Here is a 23,546-nt window from a genome sequence, read left to right as displayed (position 1 = left end):
AGGCTGAGCAAGCCGGCTCCTCAGCCCCTTCTAGCTCGGTGCTCTAGGGCATCTTGGTCATACTCTGCTCTACCTCCCCAGTTGCTTAACATCCTTCTTCAAACAGGGGACCCAAAACCAAACTGTTCACTGACTCTTTTTCCTTATGTACATGTGAGACTGTTTATCCTGATCTTTTGTGAGTACTAACTTAACTCTTCCAGAGGCAAGAGTTTAAATTAGGAGACTGTAAGTGCTTTCACATCCATGTCCCATGGCACCTACTTCCAACTGGAAAGAACTGCATTAGCACTGGCAGTCTCAGAAGCCATGCAGGGCAGGAGAATTCAAGAGGCAGCAAAAATCAAGGCACTTATAATTGATAGGAAGGGAAGGCAACAATATTTTTCTACATGGAAAATGAAAACTTTGCCTGTAAACACTCCTGGCCTGTAAACGTGTTATATAAAGTCTCTGTCTCAGTCTGTTACCTGGTCGGGATTAGTATATCTTTTGAAATATTAATATTCTTCCTTTGTGTAAACTATTTCTGAAGCAGAAGCGAGACTCTTCATGACAAAAGAAGCACTAGGTTCCCATTATCCCTATTTGTGTTTCCCAAATACAGCAGCATTTCCCATCTCCTGGTCTACAACACATTTCATAATGCTTTCATTACTGCAAATGTGAGAGACTTGCACTGAATATGTGCAGCAAATGTGAGCCTCCAAGGTATCAGTATAGTTAAATCTGAACTAAATTAGTCAAAACCTCCATAAACCATTTTAATACACACTTACAATATCACAGTGATGGTACATTTAAATAAAGTAATATTGTCAGCAAATCATAATGAAAAGGAAAAGTTATAATCCAATAATTTAGTACTGAGGTGATGAATTATGACTTTTATAATGTTCCATTGCCATTACTTAAAATAAAACGAATATTACAAGCTAATTATATGGAGGAAATTAGAAGAATCTTTCAGTAAAATACTAAATCCTTAATAAATCAAGCACTTTTGCAAGACCTTCAGAATGTGAAAGTTCTAAGGATTTCCTTATATCCCTAGATTGTAAACAACATTTTTTTAAAAAAAATATGCAGTCAAACAGGGAAGGAAAAAGTTATAGTAATAACTTTTTGAAATCTGAACTTGTCAATGAGCTTTTGGTAGTATGGGTTTAATAACTCTGTGCCATAGACTCAGTGGATAGATATCATAGACTCAGTTTCCTGTTCTCTAATATCACTACCTGAGCATCAATGGTTTGGTTTAGTACTCATCTATGAAAATAGAGAACAGCAGACTTATTCCAAGCAAATCTGGAGGTCTTGCTTACAGTTATGTCACAAAATTCACAAAAATTCACCGCTGAGCCCTCCAGGCTCTGTGGGGTAGGAGGAAGCTTCCAAAGACCAGCAGCACAGAGGGTCCCTGGGCTCCCAGGGCCTTGTCCTGCTCCAGGGGCTCTCTGAAGGGTGTCCTTCTCCAGGTCCCATCCACCCTCTGCAGTCCTCGGTGGGGGCTGGTGATCTTCACGGTTACATAGTGCTTTCTGATCTCCATTCTGGCACGAGGGGTGGAAGAGGAAGGTGACCGACAAGTTCAATTAAGTTAATATTTGTCACCAATGGAAGGGAAGAGCCAGCCAGTGCATAAATAACTAGTGGTCTTTTGCCACCTTGTGAAGATGTAATGTTAGCAGCTGGCAGTTAAAAGTGTCCTGTGCTCCCATAATGCTTTCTAGCTCCGATTAATCCAAGTTTTCTCCTCATTACTTTTGAAACCATTTCTAGCTAAATATGAGAGTAACATCAGCTTATTTAACAGTGGCAGCATAAAAACACTAGCTAGATGTTGGCCAAACAAGGACTACGTGTTTAGACAGTCCTTAGTCTGTAGGCTACCTTTTTGTTTTTTTAACACTGAGATTTTTTTCATGTTTGTGTTTTCAGGATTTTTTGTATTCAAAGTCTGCTTAAAATTATTTCACACTTCAGCATCAGTAATTAGGAACAGCAGAGTTGGTGGTTTCTCAGTGTTGATACTTCTATGTTCATATCTATGCCAGGTAGGCTCATGGTGTCTTTCTCCTTTCTTTCTTTCTTTCACTGTGGTATTAGTGTCAGCTTGGAGTTTTCAACCAACCATGGTCGCTCTTGGTCCCTGGTCCACACCGAGTGTTTGCCTGAGATATGTGCTGGGCCTCACCTTCCCCACAGCACGGTCTACGCCTCTGAAAATTACAGCGGGTGAGAGTGTTCTCTGCAAAGCTAACGGAGATGCAATACTAGAGAAGTGAATTATAGGTGTCAGAAGAAAGCAGCAAAGCATACAACCCCATGTCATCTTTCATTTTTTACTAGCTGAGGACAGCAAGGAAGGAGTGTTCTGGTCCCCCTGGCTGCCCAGTAATGAAATTTGAAATATATGGGGCTACTTCTGCAGTATAACATTATTTTTCTGATGCTAAAGATAAATAACAAAAAAAAAAAAAAATCCTGTGGGCAGCATGCTGGTGTATAAAATAAAAGTTATACCATCTCAAAGACACAAAAGTTTTCCTGTTAGTCAGAGGAACCATCAGTCAAATCCGTATTTACATCCACCTTTACTCACTTGGAATCCTAGTACTGGGTTACAATGAAGCACATCCTCTGTAGTTCTGCAGATGGGGATGGTTGATAGTGTCACTTTCTCATATCAACCCTTGTCTTTATTAAGTCTCTTCAGTACTGTTCTGACCATAAAAGTAACAGTGACATCTTGTTGCATAGTGCAAATCCCGTGGTTCTGTATCCCTCTGTATCCCGTGTTCCACAAACACGTCAGAGCAGCGGGTATGACCATGAGAAGTGAGCGTAGTTGAAGCATTGCTGTTATCTGGTGATCACCATTTCCATACGATTTTCACAGGAACCATTACCCCTGGTGTGTGTAGCAGGTGTAACCCCTGTGGATGATATGAGAATGATGGCCCAGACCACAGCAGGCCAAATCATCCGTGTCCCTCTTCTCACCCACATGGGTTTCCACCAGAGCTCAGTTGTACCGAAAGGTTTAATGCAGTATGCAGTTTAGGTCATACTCATTGTGATGGAGAAGTTGCTGCAGTGAAGCAGGTTAAGATCTTTAATGACTTCATACATTCATACAGGGAAAAAATAGCTAAGGTTTATAATGGAATAATTGACATTCGTATATTGTATGAAAATATCGTGGGCCCTGCTCTTTATTTCCATGTATATTTTCTAAAGCTGCAGTAACTTCACTGCTTCATTTGACCAGATTTTAGAGTGAAAAAACTTCACAAAGCTTCCAGTATAAGTAAACACATCCATAAAACATGCAGTTGCTTACCAACTATCAGCGTAAAATGCTAGCATTTGTTTTATATGTATTTCAGGTGGAACCGAATAACTATTCCCCTTCCCAATGCGGCATTAACAAGTGACACCAGGATTCGATGGAGACAAACAGGACCGATCCTTGGAAATATGTGGGCAATCGATAATAGTTAGTATTCTTATCCACAATCATGATGCATCAGAAGAGTAAATTTTTATATGCTGCTCCAAGTAAACGTATTTTCCAGAATCACAGGTCAAAATTCCTTTTCTTCTTCTCTGTACTTGGTTACAGGTGCATTTTGAAGCTAGAGGGGAATTCTGTCATCTGAAAATACAATAGCCTGGTAGATTACCCTGCTTTTTCTTTTAATTGAATGCTTTCCAGGAAAATATATTGGTGGCCAGGGCTTAATATAGCATTTCCTCTGACTGCTTGGTCCTAATTACATAAATAGGTACTACTCTACGCTATTAAGGACACGTTCTGTGCCAGCCTAAGTGGCAGTTACAGTAACTGGGACATATTTTTCCTTCTGGACATAGAAGACCTTCAGAAAGCAATGCTGCTACTGAAACACTGACAACACTTTAATATTGTTTACAATATCTTCAGGAGGAAAGGACCATCTGTCTCATGGAGCTATTGTTTTAGGAAATTATTTTTGACCTACCTGTTCTTTAAATGGATGTGGACAACTGGGATGAGCTTATATTGACTCATATAATTATAAAATGTAGTTCATAGGGTAACCACAGCCAGATTTGAAAGGAAATACTTTAAAGCACAGAAAAAAATATTTAGGAACACAGGATAAAATAGATACATGGTATGAAGTGCAGAAATAAGTATGATTGAAAGGACTAACTATGACAAGGTGCAATCTTTTTAGCTTGCTTGTTAGCCTTAAATTATTTGGGACTAAGTAAAGTACATCCAGAATTTGTTTAATTAGATATGTGAAGTATGTGTTTTAAAAATTTAAGGTGATGTACAATACCCTGTGAAATTTTGAAGTGATTCCTGGTAAGGTTAGATATGGAGCTTGGGAATGGTAAATAGTTACATCTTGGAAAATTCTTAAAATAGATTAATGCCTAGTTTTGAAAAGATTATCCTTGAAACTGCCTTGATAATATAATGCCACAAATGAAAGTTTTTCACAAAAAGTAATGAAAATTATTATCTTAATTGCATTAATGGGAAGTAGCATCATCTTGACATTCTGCATAGAGAATTAATGCTTTTCTTTAGAGATGATGATATACATCAAAAAGAAAGTAAAATGACAGGAAAATTTAGGTATATGTACAAAAGAAGATGTCTGTCAGCATTTGCAAAGACGAGCTGCTACCTAAGAAAATGCAGACTGGAAATGCTGGAGACACTCCCAGAAGTTCACAGAAACATCAGCGAGATTAAATCAATTCAAGGATCCAAATGCTTTGCAAGAGAACAAAACAGCAAAATTTTGAAAATTAATGGACAATTCATGTATACGCACCTCCTTTGCTTGTAGAACTAAACACAATTCCGTCAAAGGATGCTGCATGCTCCAGTGTGTACCACCTCAAAAGCAGTTTTACCAACCATCTGCCTAAAAAGTGCCTGCTCTGACATTTGTTTGAGGTGTAGAACCATGACATGGGAATCAAGTTTTAAAGACAAACTTTTTTATGAGGTTTTGCATGCCTCCTTTGTTAGATACTAGTGGAACTGAAGCTTTGCACTTCAGTACTGTAGGGAAAGACTTATAAACATTGGCAAACCACCCGAATTTTCAAGGAGGGGAAGATTTTCAAGGATTCAGCACTCTGACTTCTAGCTTCACAACTGTTTCTTATGTGAGTTAAGTTTTAAATGAAATCTGGAAGATGGCCATCTTTTAGAAACACTGGAAACCTGCCAATTTTCATAAAGCTTTTTTTCATTTTGAATGACATCATAACGTCTTTAACCCTTCGACTTTTACCACCCCCTCAAAAAGACCTTGAAAGAGACAAATGAATCAAACAGACCGAGCAGCATTTTTGCACCCTGAAAAGTGAGAAAATCTAGAAATCACATGAAGTCTGATGGGGAGTTAGTTACAGCGAGTAGCTAACAGGGATTTAGAGTGTGTATGCCAGGGAGTACTGACACACTGCTATGATGGGCATTATAAAACTAAGAGAGGGAATAAATACTGGTTGTTATAGATTATACAGAATTGGTGGCTATTTGGATGACATTCCAAAAAGCACAGTGCAAGTGGATAACTCCAAGTAATAGGCATTCTTCAACAGAAAAGGTTACAATATTCATGGTTAAGGCTTGTTTGTCATATTATATTGAAATAACATTGCCCACAGGTTAACGCTTTGGGCTGTACCCAGAGTAATGCAATGAGGTGCAGATTATACTGACATTTGCTCATTTTTTCCTTCCTACTTATTTTTCACAAAATATCAACACTGTTCACTAGGAGTCAATGGAGGAAGAAGAAATAAAAGAGTAAAACAAATCTGGAATATATTTGATTGCATACAATTTGAAGTTTTATTCAATTTGAAAGAATCAGTGAAAGTGTATGATAGTTAATAGTTACTTAAGACTTATCAGGGCAAGTTCTCATTCCAATAAATCCTATGAAGTACATGGATTTCAGTCAGAGGAGCAGTGGCACATTTTAAAAAATCTAGAAGAGTACTGCTGGAATATACTAATACATATATTTTATTATATCTCTGAAATAAGATGAAGAAAAGCAAATACAAGAAAATAGACAATATGTAGCAACCCATCTGATCTCATTCATGACCTTAGAAAAATCGGGTGCATTAATTAAAACATCACTAGTACCTCAAGCCACACATAAACATTACCCACTAAATAATAAATTACCCCTGGCTATCCTTGTACAAAATTCCATTACTCTGTTCTACAGCAGGATGCAATCAAATGCATTTTATCTTTTGTAGACCTCTTCCAGCTAGTGGGATTAAGATAAATACAGTAACTGTATGTTCAGGTCTGTATTCTTTCTTGTACATGTTCTATGCTGCTTATCACATAACAAAGCCTTTCATTTAACTGATTTCTTTTCTCTGCAGTTTATATTGGTCCATCTTGCCTCAAATTCTGCTCAGGGCGAGGACAGTGTACTAGAAATGGCTGCAAGTAAGAGTTAAAATTCAGTACCTGTATTCAATTTCTGTCACATACTTCACTTGATGATCTGAAAGTTGAAGTGATATTCATTTCAACCCTTGCTTTTTGAGATGACTAAATATAAAACTAGCATAGACCTCAAAATGCATAAATCTTACTGGAGAGATCAAGATCGATCTTTCTGAACAGCAGCATATTTACTTTTTGTAAATAATAGTTTTCTTTTGGGACAGAGTCGAATTTCTGGTTCACCTTAAAATGTGCCCCAGAGTACACTGAAATGACAGTGATGTGTGCTTTATTCTGGTTTTGGAGGTGATTTAGGACTGTTTTACGTTTACATTACATTTTGGGAAAGAATCACAATTTTCATAGTTGTGATATCCCATAATCTAACGGACCTCAAGGACAGAAAGTCAGCACTCCACTTTTCTTCTGAATCCGGTTTGTTAAAACTGTTCCAGCCTAAAAAGTAAAGGCACTTTACTCAAAATTAGTAAGCAAGTGCAAAATATTGGTATAACTGTTTTGGGGTATTAACAAGAGCATGAGCCATGGGGTTTTCTCTTCTGTTACATAATTTCTTCTTATCACATGTGACAAGCTACAGATAAAAGCAAATTAATAATTTTACATGTGAAGAAAAACAAATTATGTCAGCAGTATTTTTACTCCAAAAATTAATAATAGTATTTTTGTATTGTGCATTGTATGTAGATTGGGAGTGGAGGGGAGTGTTCATAACCATGATTTTTCTTTAATTGGAAAAGTAATTATTAGCTGAAAGAATGGCATTGGCTGTGCAAAACCTAAATAAAGTTTAAAGAGCTTCTTGGGTCTTGGATGTGAGAGGGACTGTGTAGGCGTCTTCCATCCATGAACAACTGCAGTCACCATGTTGGTTTGCTAGCCAACAGCAGAAGACGGGTCACTAATTACACTGTTTTGTCTCCGTCGCCCACAGGTGCGACCCCGGATTTTCGGGGCCGGCATGTGAGACGGCCTCGCAGACCTTCCCCATGTTCATCTCCGAGAGCTTCGCCAGCTCCCGCCTCTCCTCCTACCACAACTTTTACTCCATCCGGGGGGCCGAGGTCAGCTTCGGCTGCGGGGTCCTGGCCAGCGGCAAGGCCCTGGTCTTCAACAAGGACGGAAGACGCCAGCTCATCACCTCCTTCCTTGACAGCTCCCAGTCCAGGTGAGAGGGGAAGAGCAGAAATGTGAGGCAAAAAAACTGGGGAACCCCTCCCCTTCCAGTTACAACCTTGTGTATTATTAAGCTGATTGTTTTAGCAGGAAGAAAAGTTTTTCGAAAACTCCCAGTTCCATATTTTAATGGTGATTTCATATCCTTGCCGTTTTTCCCCCTGCTTTGTAAACAACAGGGCCCAAAACAGACAGGAGGGAAGTTATTGTACAGCTCTGGTGGAAAATATGAAATGTTAATATCAAACCTGAGTGTCAAAGCCAAGTGCTAATTAATTATTTATAAGGTTGTGTTTATTTGACAGCTTGTGGCAGCTGATTAGATCCATTCACTAACTCTCCCTCCCCTTCAGTGCCTAATAAATAATTAAATGCTGTAATGATTGGCATTTTTTAGCTATGTGTGCCACATTGCATTATTTGACAGTAAAAACAAATCGCATGTACAAAAGCCCGTAACTGATATTTATCAAAATTTGTCTGGATTGAGAAGATCTGAAAACAACCTGGTTAGGGTAAAAAAAAAAAAAAAAAAAAAAAAAAAAAAGAACGATGAGAATGAAAATGTTACTCCGTAAATATTTGTGTAATTCTGATCCAGGTTCCTGCAGTTTACACTACGCCTGGGCAGCAAGTCAGTGCTGAGCACCTGCAAAGCACCCGACCAGCCCGGGGAAGGAGTGCTGCTGCACTACTCCTACGACAATGGAATTACCTGGAAACTACTGGAACACTATTCTTACCTCAACTACCACGAACCAAGGTATATGCATAAATATTATGAGTGTTTTCTACATGCCACTAATGCTGGTAGTGATTAATGCAGTGCTGAGGGTCAGTACAATGACCCACATGATGCAGGAGTAAGCGGAGTGAAGATCTTTCACTGCATGCCGAAAGTTACCTCTTTTCCTTATAAGTTTTCAGCTGTTCTGGGCACTTCCCATTTTTGCCCACTTCTGTAAGAATGAACTCACGGATTTAACGGCATCCAAGTCTCAGATGATGTGACAGAACAAGCCGAGGCAGGGCAGGATGAATGGGAAGAAATGTACTTGTGGGAAATAAGAGCATGTTTCTTCCCATGGAAACAGCCACTTGTAAAGATAAATTAACATAAATTATTTGCAGCTTTGAAGCCATAGATACCTTCACTGCACCATCCTCTGGGATTAGGAGTTTGTAGGCAGCTCAGGACAGCTGAGACAACATCTAAACACCAGGGTTTCTCCAGGTCAGCAGGGAAATTGTGTCTGCTCCTGTTATAAAGGGGATTACAGGACTTTGTGCTTGTGCCCATGGGCCAGACTCAGGGGAGAAGTTTTTCCTCATATTCAGATGAAACCTCCTACTTTTCAGTCTGTGCCCATTGCCCCTCATCCTGTTGTTGAGCACCAACATGCAGAAGCTGAACGAAGAGCTTGTTTTATTTAGCCATGCCTGTATTTGGTGTCAGATTAGAGAGGAATGTGTCTGATTTATTTAGATAAGGTATTACTTACTGTTATTATACATTTGTGAGACCATCCACCTATTTTAATAAAGTACATGCAAAATTAGGGGTATCCATGACCACACCTGTACTGCAAGCCCAGAACAATCTGGGCTAGCTCTGTGCAAATCCACTCAGACCTGGAAGCATCCACCTTCATGGGGATATTATATATATGTATATATATATGTATATTTACTCATCTTGTTAATAACTCAATACAAAAATTACAACATACAAAAGATATTTAAGAATATTCTAATGGAAAAAACTTGTAACATTAAGTATATTTCATGGGAGCTATAACAAATACCCAAAAATCTGAGAGGAATGGCTGTATTTGGTAGAAGTATACTGCATGTCAACTTTAATTTCTGGTTTTAAATATTTGCAAAAGAAAAATACTACGAACTGGAACACTCATAAGCCTTCTTCAAAATTTCCTTTCCTGTCCTTTATTATAGTCACATATATATTTTATATGGCCCTGTTTCTAATTCTTAGATTCAAGATTACAGCTGTAGAGATTACATTTCCCTAAAGGTTTTTAATATATAGCACTATGAAATTTTTATAACAAAAAGGAAAATGTACATTCAGGTGACTGATTTTAATGAAGTTTAAGATATAAATGTAGTAAATTATATTGATGCTAGAGACCTTTTTTCCTTTTTGAGATTAAGTATGAAGCACTTAATTTCTGTTGTTCTGACAGGGCAAAGAGCTAAGCACAGCATACATGGGTTAGAAAGGCTTTGCCATGGGATATGTATGCTCCACTCTGAGTAGAAAGAAAAATGATAGATGCACAAACCTGAAGATAATGCTGGCAATAATTATGATGAAGAACATGAAGAAAGCTTCACCTTTTCATATTATGTTGTCTGAAAATATCAGCATTTTTGGTAACACAGATGAACTGCTGAAAAGTTTGGCAATCAATCTGTATCCAGAAATTTAATTAATCTTCAGTCACACAAAAAATAATTACACATTTAATGTTTTGCTGAAAAGGTGCATTTAATCTGCTAACATTTGACAGCTGCATTTTTCTTCTGAGCAGAACAGCGGTGGCTTTTCAATATTAGGTATGCGCATAGCTTGAAAGAATGAGATTAGAGCAAAGGTCTCTCAGCTGGTTTTTAAGAAATCTAATGGTAGCTGGTAATGGTAATAGGAACACTTTTCTTTCCTGCAGCAGAAAAGTCATTAGCAAGAATACCCCTCCCTCTCCATCTATCTACAGCAAATCAAAGCCAGACAGGAGAAGCTGTTATGACTGGTGATGTAGTCAGGTTCTGAGTACTAACCTATGTGCCACATACAGTGGATTACACCAAAGTTTTTAAATTGTCTTTGCTTAATCCCCTGGGGTAAGAAATTTATTTTAACCTGTTAAATATTTTAACATCCCATAGGTGTATCAGTGATGTATGTCAAGATTTAGGATTTTCTGTAAATTACTGTCAGTGTGAATTAGTGTCCATGTGAGTGAGCTTATGAGAGTTAAGAGTAAAAGGTAAGTTGCAGGCATCAGAGACAGCCACCAGCAGAGAAATAACAGAGCATTAGCTCACACAAGTGCCAATGGCTTCGTGGTGTACACTGGATGCAGTGCTCCTCCTAGCCAGGGTACCAGCGGTCCTCAGGTTCACCTTGCTGGCCTATGAAAGACAAAAACATTGGTTCCTTTTAGCATCAGCAGCAATTTAGAAATTGACCCGAAAAGTCATAGAGTTTCTGCTTATTAGGGAACCCTTGGTAGAAAGAAATTCCTTGTATGAATAGTTTATTCACATGCCAGAGAGTAATGGGGCTTGGTGTTTCTCTTAGATGGGTATGAAGCCATTCAAGCATGTTTATTTGAGCCGCAAAAGAAATGTATCCGCCACATATAAAGTGTGTGCACTGCTGGTCCCTTGCCACGGGGACACAGCAGCCGTCACCTCTGGCTGTCCCTTGATGCTGCTCTTTCCACACTACGACAGGCAGAAAGTGGCTCCTAGAAATGACAGCCAGGACTTTTTGAGTCCTTCGCACCTGTTTAGCCAAGACGTTCAATTTTTCCTTGCTAACCGATTAATGAATTCTTCTTTAAAATCAGTGTGACATCGAACAGCAGCATTATAAATTTACTCTTTACAAGGACAGTTTAGCAAGTCAGTTTTAAGAGTGTGGTTTTGCAGTAAGAGTGCTGCAGGCACAAGACTTTCATAGGCACAGAACAAAACATTACAACAGGCAGCTTAGAAAGCCTTAAAGCTGGAAAAACTTGATGCTAAAGTACAAAATGATGTTTCCAATTTACCTGATTTGTCATTTTATCCACATTTCCCCTAAGAGAGAAAGAAAAACATCTGATTCATTATGAGCTCGCTGAAAACTCTTTTGCCAGCAGGTAATTTTACACCAATGGAGACAAATGTCGCTGTTGCCAGTCTGTTTCACAGCTCATGTGTGTTGTGTGGGACACCATGGTCCTGGTGATTTATGGAGCTTTCAAGAAGGTGTCATTGCTGTGGCAATTAATACATGCTCCCTGCTGCTGTGTATGATAATTGTTGCTGGAAATTAGATATTACTCTTAATTTTCTTTGCAGTTTGTCAATTATAGGTTTGTTGACATAGCTGCCATGACAAATCAGGTGACCTTGCATACCAGGAGAAAAGTCTGGGACTCGCTTCCAATTCCTTCTCTAGGCAACTACAGAGGAAAAGTGTGTGCCATAAGACTGCACATAATCACAGTGTCTGACAAGATGAACCTTTTCCACTTGAATGTGGCAATTTGAAAAGACGCGTTCTTCTAGGACAAGAGCAACACAGGCACGACGTTAGTGCTGTGCAGAAACAAGCCCAGATGTTAAGAAGATGCATCTCTTCAGATCAGGATAAAATCCACTGAGTCTGAGGAAGTGGAGCTGGAATTCGTAAATCTTTGTCAGCTGATGATCCCTTTTGGCAATCTAAACTCCTGGGTTTCAGATGGAGGGCATTTAGTTTTCTTCTGGCAAGCAAGAGCAGCTGTAAAAATTGCAGAGAGCTCGACAGCAGCAGCAAAATTTACAAAATTGGTGGCTTTTACATGTGTATTTCACTAAATACATTGACTACCAAGAGAATTAATGATTCCCCTGTCCATGTCACTGGTACAAGCTACACCAGTACATGCCAAGGAATTTGTGGGCTGAATTTAACCCATGATTTTTGGAGTCAGTAAGAAAAAATAACCATAAAATACATCCCCATGTACAAACAGCAAAATTTTCAGTAATAATTTTGTTTTGCTTTCCAGAATAATTTCAGTGGAGCTGCCTGAAGATGCAAGACAGATTGGTATTCAGTTCAGATGGTGGCAACCATATCACTCTTCTCAAGGAGAAGACGTGTGGGCAATCGATGAAATCATCATGACCTCTGTGCTCTTCAATAGCATCAGTCTGGACTTCACCAACCTAGTTGAAGTCACACAGTCTCTGGGATTCTACCTGGGAAATGTTCAGCCCTACTGTGGACATGACTGGACCCTTTGGTGAGAAACACATACTCATTTCTGTTATACTGTTGTTTTCCTTGTCTGTTCATCCTGCTAAGAACCAAGTGACTTCTGCAGCTGAGTCTTCCTGGCAGCTATTCAGAGTAATTTTGTCTCATCCTCACATTATAGACAAAAACACTGTCACTAATCAAATTACAATTAGCAATAAGTTTTTACACCCCACAGCACAGAGATTTATTTTTGATGGGAACCTTAAATGTAGCATTCTTTCCCCACAAAATATTTTAAAAATATCCTAATAGAAACTATTTAGAAAATTTTTATAATCTTCACTTAAGATCCAACCAGGTTAATATGAGTATGCAGGTTATGGAAAACATCTGTTAAGTACAGACTCCAAATATTTTGTAAGTGGTGTACATATCTGTTTATGTAGGTTACATTTAGGTTACACTCCTAAAAGGAAAGGCAGCAGAATGTTGGTAGAATGATGTTAGGTATCTGTAGATATTTTGTCTGATATTATATCTATTTTGTCATTAATACTGTGTATCATTATGACATATTGAAATTATGCCTAAAATGTGCTGTGTATTTAGAAACAAAAGTGAGAAAACATCACCTGCCCAAAGGAAAAAATAAAAAGTGAGAAAAGAAAAAAAAAGTGAATAGCAAAGAAGAGGAAAACTCTCTTCAGATTGTGTAAAAATAAGCTTTTTTTAGTAAAATATTAATCTGCTTCACAAAAATCAAGTTCTGGAGTACATAAGTGTAAAATTTGTAATTAATACAAATGAAGCTCAATTTAATCTGTGTTTTGATTAAAAATGAACACCAGTTTTGTGCTACTCTGATCAATATATGAACCCTGTATGGCTTTAATTGGCACAGATATATTTATTTGGAGAAAGTACAATCACAGCAATTATAGAAAACCTCAAGAAAATATAAATAATTTTAGTGTCCCCGTGGACACTCAGAGAAACACTGTTGGAATTTTATTAACAAGTATCTCTGAGCAAGATGATTTGACTTTCTGATCATCTGTCAAACTAAAAGGAGTTGGCTTAACAGTAGGAACAAAACCCAATGTGTTCTACCGGTGATAATGAGGCAGTAGAAGCACCATTAACCACTTTAATAAGGACAAGGAAGGTACTCGCTGCTCATTAAAATGAAACAACATGTTAGGGCTCAAATTGTTTGCATCTTTTTCATCAAAGAGCTGGAATGAAAGCGCTTTAATGACGTTGTTTTCCCTCTGTTCTTGTAAGACCAATTTATCATGGGTAGGGGGGTAGGTTATTCAAGATAGCAGAGGTTCCTCTGTTTCCCTCCTATGTCTCTAAATCAGAATCAAAATAATAAAATGCTAAGCTAAACTCTCCATCCCACATATTGCCTAGGATTTGTAGTGCTCAGTCATAGTGGAAATATTGAACATTCCACGCATCAATAAAGAATCAAAGCCTTTGCAATATTTCCTTACTATTTATGTATAAGTATTTTTCATTATCACTGGAAGACATGAACTCTATCCTTCACTGACCTTGTTTCTCTCAAGGGAAATTTTTAAACTTACATGAAGTCTGTACAAATGGCTGCTAGTTAAATTAATTATTGTTGGCTTTTCCCAGCTGTGAGTCCATTTGGTTCTCATTTTCTAACTCATGACTTTCTATGAGCAGAGTTTGCAGTAGCATTGACATCATTCTCTTGAGAAAAGTCTGACAACTGCTTTTCATTTGTGGAACTATGGTTAATACGCTATAAATCATTTTACAGGGTGTCATTCTCAGGCCGATTTTCACTGAGTTGCCTTTAATTGTCTATTAGGCCTCCATTCCTGCTTCAGAATCTATAAACCTGAAATATTTATCCTTAAAATTGCAGGAAACTGAGGCGGGGATTTTAATTTTTGTTGAGGAGGGAGGTTTTTCTTTTCAATATCTGGCTTCTTTAAGAAAAGAAGGGTTAGTTGATATACATATATTTTGAACAAATGTGATTTATAAGTGTTTTATAATGGTCCATATCTGGAACAGTCACTTTATTTGATTGCGATCATTAACATTTTGTTTCAGATTGGTTCTTAGACTTTATTACAGCAAATGTATTGAGTTTACTGAAAGGACTCGAGAATGCTTTTAAAATGAAATGTTTGATGATGTATGTTAATTCATCACTTCTCCAAAATGCTCATACACAGGCAAGGTTTTACCCAAATGCCTCTGGAGTGTTACAGAATATTTACAGCCACTTGCTGAATGCTTTTAAGTATTGATAAAGATGCTACCGCATGGTTTTTTTTGTTGTGTGGGGTTTTTTTTGTTTTGTTTGTTTGTTTGGGTTTTTTTTTAATATTCTTCTGGACACAAATAAAATAGCATTATATAAATAAGCTGTTTTCAGTCAGATTACAACATTATGATTTAACTCAATGTAATGGACAATAGAGTGTCCCACTGTCCCTGGAGCAGCCTGGGGACAGTTTGAACTGTCCTTATGGAGCGATGCAATGCAGTTGCCCTGCATCAGCTTGATAGTATACCTGTGTTTACAAAATGTTTTGTGTTTTACATCAGTTTTTACTCCCTAACATGCAGAAAGTTTATTTTGGGGTAAATGACTTAGTTAAGATATATTAATACATTTAGGAATTATATAACAAAGAAGGTATGATGTGATGTGAAAAGGCATAAACATCTCCAGCTGAGGCTGGTGTGAGCGTTTGGCCATCGTGTCAATATTCTTGGCCAATGCAGCTTTACAAAACCAACTGCATCCTTGTGGCTTTTCAGTATTCCTGAAAGTACCGGCCTTGAAAATGTGGTAACTCTGGGGATCCCAGAGCAGTTTGGAGCAGCGCAGGTTGGCTGACATTGGCTGTGATACCGTTCCCAGAAGTACCAATTAGTTGGCAGTGCTTGGAGGGAAAGCGATTGTTCTGAGGGCACCTATGGGTATTGTGTTCCTGTGCCTCCACAGGTCTAATTATATACATGCTTGAAACCAACTCACAGATACATATTTATACAAAAAATGTAGCCTTTGCATTCTTGTTTCTGAAGAATTTTTTAGTTAATTATTGTTACGGCACAGATATTAGTCTGTCTTTTACAAAATGTGGAAAAGTATTCCAGCTGCAAGACTCCCAGGACAAAGAAAGAAAACATTTGGTATTCCAGCAGAAGAGCATACCCCTACCCACATATGTGGGAGAGCTGGAGAGCACAGAAATGGCAAGTAAGGTGGAGCCCCCACCTTTAATGCTACCCTTGTTCAGCTGGCGGCAATTTGTGGATGATAAAGGACTTTGTGAACCTATAATGCAATTTCCCCCCCGTAAAAGAGCTTCTTATGGAGAATCACAGATTGTCTTAATCTCCTCACTAGCTTATTTTTTACCATTTCCTTAATAACCATTTTAAACAGTTGTTTTGACTTTAAAACAATGCTTAGTTAATTCACTGTGTACAATATCCAGTGGTTAAGTTGTTACATGAAAATTAATACTAAACCTAAAGTTGTTTAATCATGACTTGAGTGTCAGCAGTAAAAAAGATCAGAGTTTAAGATTTTTTTCTATTTTACACCAGTAGTATTGAATAGAGGGAATTTTTGTGCAGACAAAGACAAAATGAAACATTTAATTCTTGCACCTACACTGAGCACCAGTCCTTCACTTTTCTTCTGTCACTTTGGGGAAGATAGCTTCTGGGCAGATGTTTCATCAAACTGTTAGTTTCAATTCCTTTATTCTGTTCAGATGAGCTTTAGGTAACTGTGATGGGCTGTGCCCAGGTTTATGTGTGCAATGCCAAATCATTTTCCAAATCATTGCTACATATAACTTTCAGCTGATTACAATGCACATGGATGACTGATACCTGAAGAGCCTGGTTGCACTAGCACAGATTTCCTGAGACAGCTTCAGTAAAACTTTGATGTCCCATATTAGCCATGAAATTTCAAGCTGCATTGTAGAAATTAAAACTGTATCAGGCCAAGTGAGCTTTAACTTTTAAATCTCCAGTATTTGTCATTTTGAAGAGTACAAGTTTAGAAGACAAATAAATTCAGGCATTGTCCATACAAATTCTTCTGAGATGGATTCAGTTCTAACAACGAAGCCACAAACCACAGATTACCAGCTGAACTGCTGATGAATGTACATTTTGTCTTCTGCTCAACTTCAAATTATCCTTCCTGTTGAAAAGGAAAACACTGACAACATTGACTGAAACAGCAAAGAGATGAGATACATTTTTCCAAGGCAACTTACTGCCTTCTGGTCCAGTTGTCTATGATAGTGCCCCAGCAGCAAAGGGAACATCCATCCACAGTTGGTTTATAGTGCTATTTGCCATAGAATCATAGAACCATAGTATCATAGTTTGGGTTGGAAGGGACATTCCAAACAGTTTGGGTTGGAAGGGACATTCAAAGGTCATCTAGTCCAACCCTCCCACAATGAGCAGGCACATCTTCAACTAGATCAGGTTGCTCAGAGCCCAGTCCAGCCTGGCCTTGGATGTCTCCAGGGATGGGGCATCTACCACTTCTCTGGGTGACCTGTGCCAGTATATTACCTCCCTCATTGTAAAACATTTCTTCCTCATGTCCAGCCTGAATCTCCCCTCCTTTAGTTATAAACCATTACCCTTTGTCCTAGAGCAAGAGGCCCTCCAGCTGACCTTGCTCCTTTTGATGCAGACCAAGATCCAGTTTGCCTTCTGGGCTGTGAGTGCACATTGTCCAGTCTTTCATTCCCCAGTACCCTAAAGTCCTTCTCCGCAGGGCTGCTCTTCATCCTTTCACCCCCAGCCTGTATTGATACCAGGGGCTGCCCCAAAACAGGTCCAGGACCTTGCACTTGGCCTTGTTGAACCTCATGAGGTTTGCATGGGCCCACTTCTCAAGCTTGTCCAGGTCCCTCTGCTTGGCGTCCCATCCCTCAGGCTTGTCAGTTCAGCCTGGTGTCATCATAGATGGGGTAGTTTCATATGGTGCCATGACTTGGATCCTCCTTTAGGAAATGAAACCACAGACAGCAAGGTCAGAGAGTAAAATAGAACCTGTACCAAGTAAACAGCAATTTGATAATGAAAAAACTAAATTCAGCTTTCACTAATTTCTTCTAAAGCTTTAGGGTAGGATGCTGACATTTATGGCTTAACTGCTGTCTCTGGAAACGATGTTACAGAAAACAGAGTGGGTCAGTGAATTAATTTAAAAGAAAGCTAAGTAACACTGACTTGTATTCCTAGTCCTTACACTGACTTTGTTCTGACCTTGAATTTTACAGGGGTAGAAGATAATATGTTCTATTGTATGATACTGAAAGATTAGGATTGCTTATTTAAGATGATAAACTGTAACTTACTCAACCATAAGGGTAGCCTTGAACTAGATAATTTCCTTCATCACCACTGTACTGAATATAGCTTTTTATTTTTATATGATGATTTGCAGCAATTTTCTTTAAAAAGATGCAGTCCCTATCCTAAATTGTTTGCATTTAAGAGCAATCTTAGAAAATGTTGAAGCTGAAAGGACTACATTACTTCTGAAGACACTAACTAAACATCTCAAACTAAGGAGAGGGAGGCAATGTTCATTCTATATGAACTTTCTCAAAAATGTTCTGCTTTGAAGGCTAGTGTGCAGGATTCAAAGTTTAAGTTGTTATTACTTCCTCCTTATACCTCTCTTGAATTTGATTTTTTTTTCCTTTTGAATAGTGCATAGAAGAAAAACCTGCATTTAAATTGAAATAACCTGTAGTTCAAACTATGTATAGTGTTACCATGCAAGTGATACTACTGAAAAATTTATCTTCTCCAATCCACTGAATAATTTAATTTTTATATCAGTACATCCTGCAGAAAAGAATCTGAAGATAGACAATATTAACTCTGAAATGATCAAAAGTCAATGAATGCATTGCATACAGAATCACTTGAAAATCAATTGAATGAAAAGTCTGTGTAATAAGAATATTTTAAACTAAATGCAGTATATCTTTACTGTCCAATGTTTGAATGAAATTACAGCTGTTACTGTGACATGACCTTAGGCAATGGACACAACAAACTTTCTTTTTGTTGTCTTTTTTTCTGTGTTGTCCTTCTCTTGATCCTAACTTGATCCTTAATACAAAGAACCTTTAGTAAGAACTAACAGAATAATTCAGTGTTTCACACTCTGGGATGCATCAGTGCCTTCCCTGTAATTTGCAGAAGTACCAATGGAAAGATGCTTCTGTGCGTGGTCTCATCCCATGTGCCAATCTGCAGAACAAAGAAAGAAGCATCTCTGTATTTAACCCAGAACCATCCATAATGTTCCATTCGGAATTATTTTGGGGATGGATCCTGATTCTTTCCTTACATTTCTCAGTTTTACAGGAGATTCGAAGTTAGCTTCTAGCATGCGCTACGTGGAGACCCAGTCTATGCAGATCGGAGCTTCGTATATGATACAGTTCAACTTGGTGATGGGCTGTGGTCAAGAGTTTACTCCTCATATGGACAACCAGGTGAAACTGGAATACTCCACCAACCACGGCCTCACGTGGCATCTTGTTCAGGAGGTGAGGCTGGCAGTGAGGACCTTTGTCTTCCTTAAACTCTGCTTATACAAAGATCATCTGAAATACATTTGTGGGATGAAACAAAGGATGTTTTCCTCATTCCCCTTTCTATAAAGAAATCCTCAGTCAGAATCAGTCATAATGACTGGTAAAAGTATTTCAGCTGTTTTTCATGCTGTTAGGAAGAAAGATATCTGAGACCCTGAAACACAAAATTGTGACAGGAATGGACCAACGCTGAGAAAATAACTGGGGCAGAGTTAGACAGAGCTACAGAGTAATGGCCGAGATCTTTCCTGTGCTATTGCTTTGTTTTTCAAAGCAAAATGCATCTACTGTTTCCTGGAATTTAAATGGATAGAAATTCTTTCTGCCCTTGTGCGCAGCCATTTCGTAAATGGAAAGCGCATTCCTTCAGGGGATTGTAATGTGGAGCCTTTCATCTCCCAGCCCTGGTTCAAACACAGTCCAGGGCTGTAATGACCGGCTGTTTCCCCGTCTCTGCTCGAAGTGCAAATAGCGGCGTCGGCTGCTGTTTCCCCGTGTGGGTCAGCCCTGTCTCAGCACAAATGCGATAGTACATTTGGCCATAATTTGTGCTTTTGTTTTCCCTCTGAGATGGCAAACCGGACTTTCCCTGACCTCAGGGTGAACTAACAAAGTCCTTCAGCTGCCTCCAAGCAGGTTCAGAGGGTGTCAGGGAACTTGTCCTGGGGCCTTTTCGCTGCCTGTTCTGTGTGTTCTCAGAGGAATTTGACCATCCAGACCCACATCTTCTGTGAGCAATGAAAGCATTATCCTGTTAGCTTTTGCCACATTGTGTTTCGCTACCTTTTCTTTGGTGGGCAGAGTAGAGAAACGTCAATATCCAAGTTTCTAAACTTTGCAAATCCAAGTAACTCTTTCTTACCTTAAACAGAATTCAGAGGGAAGCTATAAATACTGTATTTCAAACAATGTTCATGTCTTTTATACTTAGCGGGCATCATTATGGTGTCCAAGAATAGTTCCTAGAAGTGGGTGTTTGGGGTTTGTCCTTGCCATCAGTGGAAGATCAGTTGCCTTCAGATCTTAGTGCTCCTTTCCTCTCTCAGCAGATCTGAGTTCAGAGAGAAGAAATTGCAGCTAAATCACTTTTCTCACACTGCCCGTGTTGCTGCGATGAAAGAGTAATAGAGGGCTATTTGTAGTATATTTCAAGGATGTAATCTGGTGGAAACACAAAACACTAATTAATTGAAATGTTTGAAAGTTTTATTTGCTTCACACACACTGATCATATCCTGGTTTATAAGATCTTTTAAGGGAGATGAATCGATGAAAAATATTTGAAAATTGCTGGAAAGGAAACTACGCCTTTAGAAAACCAACTGGAAAAAAAAAAAAAAAAGCAGAATAAGCTATTATAACTTCATTTAACTCTCTAAGATATTAGAGCAATAAATTTCTATGTAAAAGAATACATTCTGCCCTTCTTCATATTTAATATATAACTATTACTTTATATTTTAACTACATAAATAATCTTAATTGTTTTAACTACCATAGAGAATCACTGCTTTATTATTAGTTTCATAGCAGTCAAGGTATGGTATTTGCACCAGTAAGTGTCTGTTCCAAAGGCTCAGCACAGCAATGAACAGCAAAAGGCTCTCGGAGATGTAGGGACAGGTAGGAGAAGCTGTGCTGTGGGACTAGTGGCAGAATGGACTCTCTGGATGGGCAGCTAGAAAAGGAACACACAGGCTGGTAATAGCATTAATACCTCATCAAAACCTTAGCACAAAAGTTTTCAGTGCTGTTCAGGTAGCATATAAATAAACATAATATTGCAGAAAAATGGAGTAACATGGGAAGGGCAGGTCTAGAAAACTGTAAGAGGCTGGGATAACAGACTGCCTTTATGTTTAGTATGAACCAGGCATAATAATGAATTTGGGGAACATACCTCTCTAGGAAACTGAGTTAAACTGAGGAAAGACCATAGAAGCAGGAAGGAGGAATTTACACCGCTTGCCATAGTTGTTAGAGGCAGCGCAGCTGCAGAGCATGGGAAAGGCTTCTGGAAGCAACTCCAGAGAGCACAGCTGGGTGCTCTAGCATGGCTCTGGGGGTTCCTACTGCTGTTCCCCCAGATGGAGGGACTGGAGGGAGCCAGCATCCCCAGGCAAGGGCTCACAAGCAGGTCTCCAAAATGACTGGTACAATGGTCTGGAGGTCACTTTCATAGGTTTAATTCCATAGTGGACTTGTAGACTTACTATATAGTCAGTGCAAGATGCTGGGGTGAGAACAATAAAAACAATGAGCTAGAAATCCTCATGGAGGAAAATAAAAAAATTACCAGTCGCTAATGCTAAATATATCCCTTTAAATGAGTCATATTTCTTTCTCCTATCCTAAATTGTACTACTGTTGGTTTTCTGAGAAATTTTTTGGATCGTGCCAGGATTTTTCTGCCTCTGGGTCTTTTGCCACAAGATCTCGACCCAGGGAAGCTCCTGGTTCTGCAAATGTTTAACCCTTGCTTGTGTTCCCAATTCTGCCTCAACATTAAATCTGGTTCTGATATATTTTATTTCAAGGAATGTCTTCCAAGTATGCCGAGCTGTCAGGAGTTTACATCAGCAAGTATTTACCACTCCAGCGAATTTACTCAGTGGAGGAGAATAACTGTTCTTTTACCACAGAAGACTTGGTGAGAATTTATTTTGGTTTTGTTGTTGCTGAGTGCAGACAGTTCATCTACTTTTATATTACTATGACAAAGTTCAAGACCTCTGTAGATCATACTCAAGCCAGTGAGTGGGGTGCCAAGGTACTGGGGCTGACTCAGTTGCAGGTATTTAACGTAAAATGCCTTCCTTACATAATTAGAGAGTGAAATGTTGGTGAAGTCACCAGAAACCATTGTTTAGGAGTGTTTGTAGTATATGCTGTGACTCTTCTAATAAAGTTCAGACCTTTCCAAAAATAGTGGTACTTGTCTGCCAGCGGCCCACTGGAGGAAGGCTTTATTTGGATTGTTAATTTTTATTTTGCACGTTCCTCATTGTTTACATCGTCAGACCTAAGCTTTGTATAAACAATAACTAATGATTCATTTCTGGGAATTTTTTACCTCTTACTTCTTTTTATAGCATGTCTTCAGAAATAACATTCACTTCTGCAAAAAACAGCAACAAAAATTATCAAAAGCACTACCCTATTCATCTTATTGTAATCAAACTTGGTTTGCCTGCCCTAACATTTTTTTTTTAATTTAACTGGATAATTTCTTCCATTATTTATTTAAAACACTTTATTATAACATACAAGTAAAAACTTGACATAAATGTCAATAATCTTCAGGGCTTCCTTCATTTGAGAACTAAATTATTCCAATTAGAGTTACACCTTGCTTATATGTGACCTGAATGCACCACAGCAATTGCAAGGAGAGCTTGCTCAGATTGAGTTGTCATTGTATTTCCCTGCCCTTCACCATTTTTATTCACTTTCTGCTGCCTCAACACAACCTGTTTTTACCAACCACCCCACAATGATACCTTCTTTCAACATACTGGCCATTTTTACTGTACAGACATGATTCAGAATTTTGTATTTCCAGGCAAGATGTCAGGGGCAAATATTAAATCATTAAATAGTATCAGGTCAGATAACACCAAATGGCACAAGTAAGTCTAGAAATAACCGCTTTGTAGTTAGTTTAATAATGTACGAAATCTTACATGGTGTTATGTGCCACAAGCTGTAAAATCTGTGGCTCACATAGGCACCCAGGAGTTTAAGAAGTGTCTACAATTTTGCAGGATATGTTCTAAAATAGGCTGTTATTTTAAAATTTATTTATAAGATATATGCTCTACTCAAAGTTATTATTATACACTGTATAGCTGATGTTAATATCAGTGTTGTGGGCCTTGTTTTCTTTAGGATCTAATAATTTTCCTCAGCATATGAGGCGACAGGAGCAAATAATTCCATTTTAATTTAGGAGACTGTGGGGAGAAATTTTGATGAACTAATAGCCAGGTTCCTGCTTTACGTTGCACACAAATCATAAATATTTCACACTCTATCTTGTATCTGAAGGGATTCCCATCTCTTAGAAGAGTTTTGTTTGTAATTAAGGTACAAATTACCACTCAACATTACATTGTTCTTCATAAAACACATTTTCAGTATGATTGTGTTGTGCTATGGTGTGATCAGGGTGAAGAGGAAGAATGGCTGCATGTTTCCCACCAAAATCAATTCGGCACACCAG

At 38.4% G+C, this 23,546-nt stretch overlaps 1 protein-coding gene across 2 annotated transcripts in view; it reads left to right on the top strand.

Moving 5' to 3' along the window:
• The window catches only part of RELN (reelin), a 287,210-nt gene that overhangs the window by 183,462 nt on the left and 80,202 nt on the right, over positions 1-23,546 (top strand). For both annotated transcript variants that reach the window (XM_082063244.1, XM_082063243.1), the window contains exons 15-22: positions 2,110-2,238; positions 3,393-3,502; positions 6,427-6,493; positions 7,449-7,682; positions 8,292-8,453; positions 12,478-12,714; positions 19,084-19,276; positions 21,862-21,974. In XM_082063244.1, the coding sequence (XP_081919370.1) occupies positions 2,110-2,238; positions 3,393-3,502; positions 6,427-6,493; positions 7,449-7,682; positions 8,292-8,453; positions 12,478-12,714; positions 19,084-19,276; positions 21,862-21,974 (1,245 nt within the window). The remainder of the gene's footprint in view (positions 1-2,109; positions 2,239-3,392; positions 3,503-6,426; positions 6,494-7,448; positions 7,683-8,291; positions 8,454-12,477; positions 12,715-19,083; positions 19,277-21,861; positions 21,975-23,546) is intronic.

Source organism: Streptopelia decaocto, assembly GCF_964273445.1.
Source record: "Streptopelia decaocto genome assembly, chromosome: 1".
NCBI classification, from domain to species: Eukaryota; Metazoa; Chordata; class Aves; order Columbiformes; family Columbidae; genus Streptopelia; species Streptopelia decaocto.
Note: the sequence above shows the minus strand (reverse complement) of the source record. Positions and strands in the feature narration are given on the sequence as shown.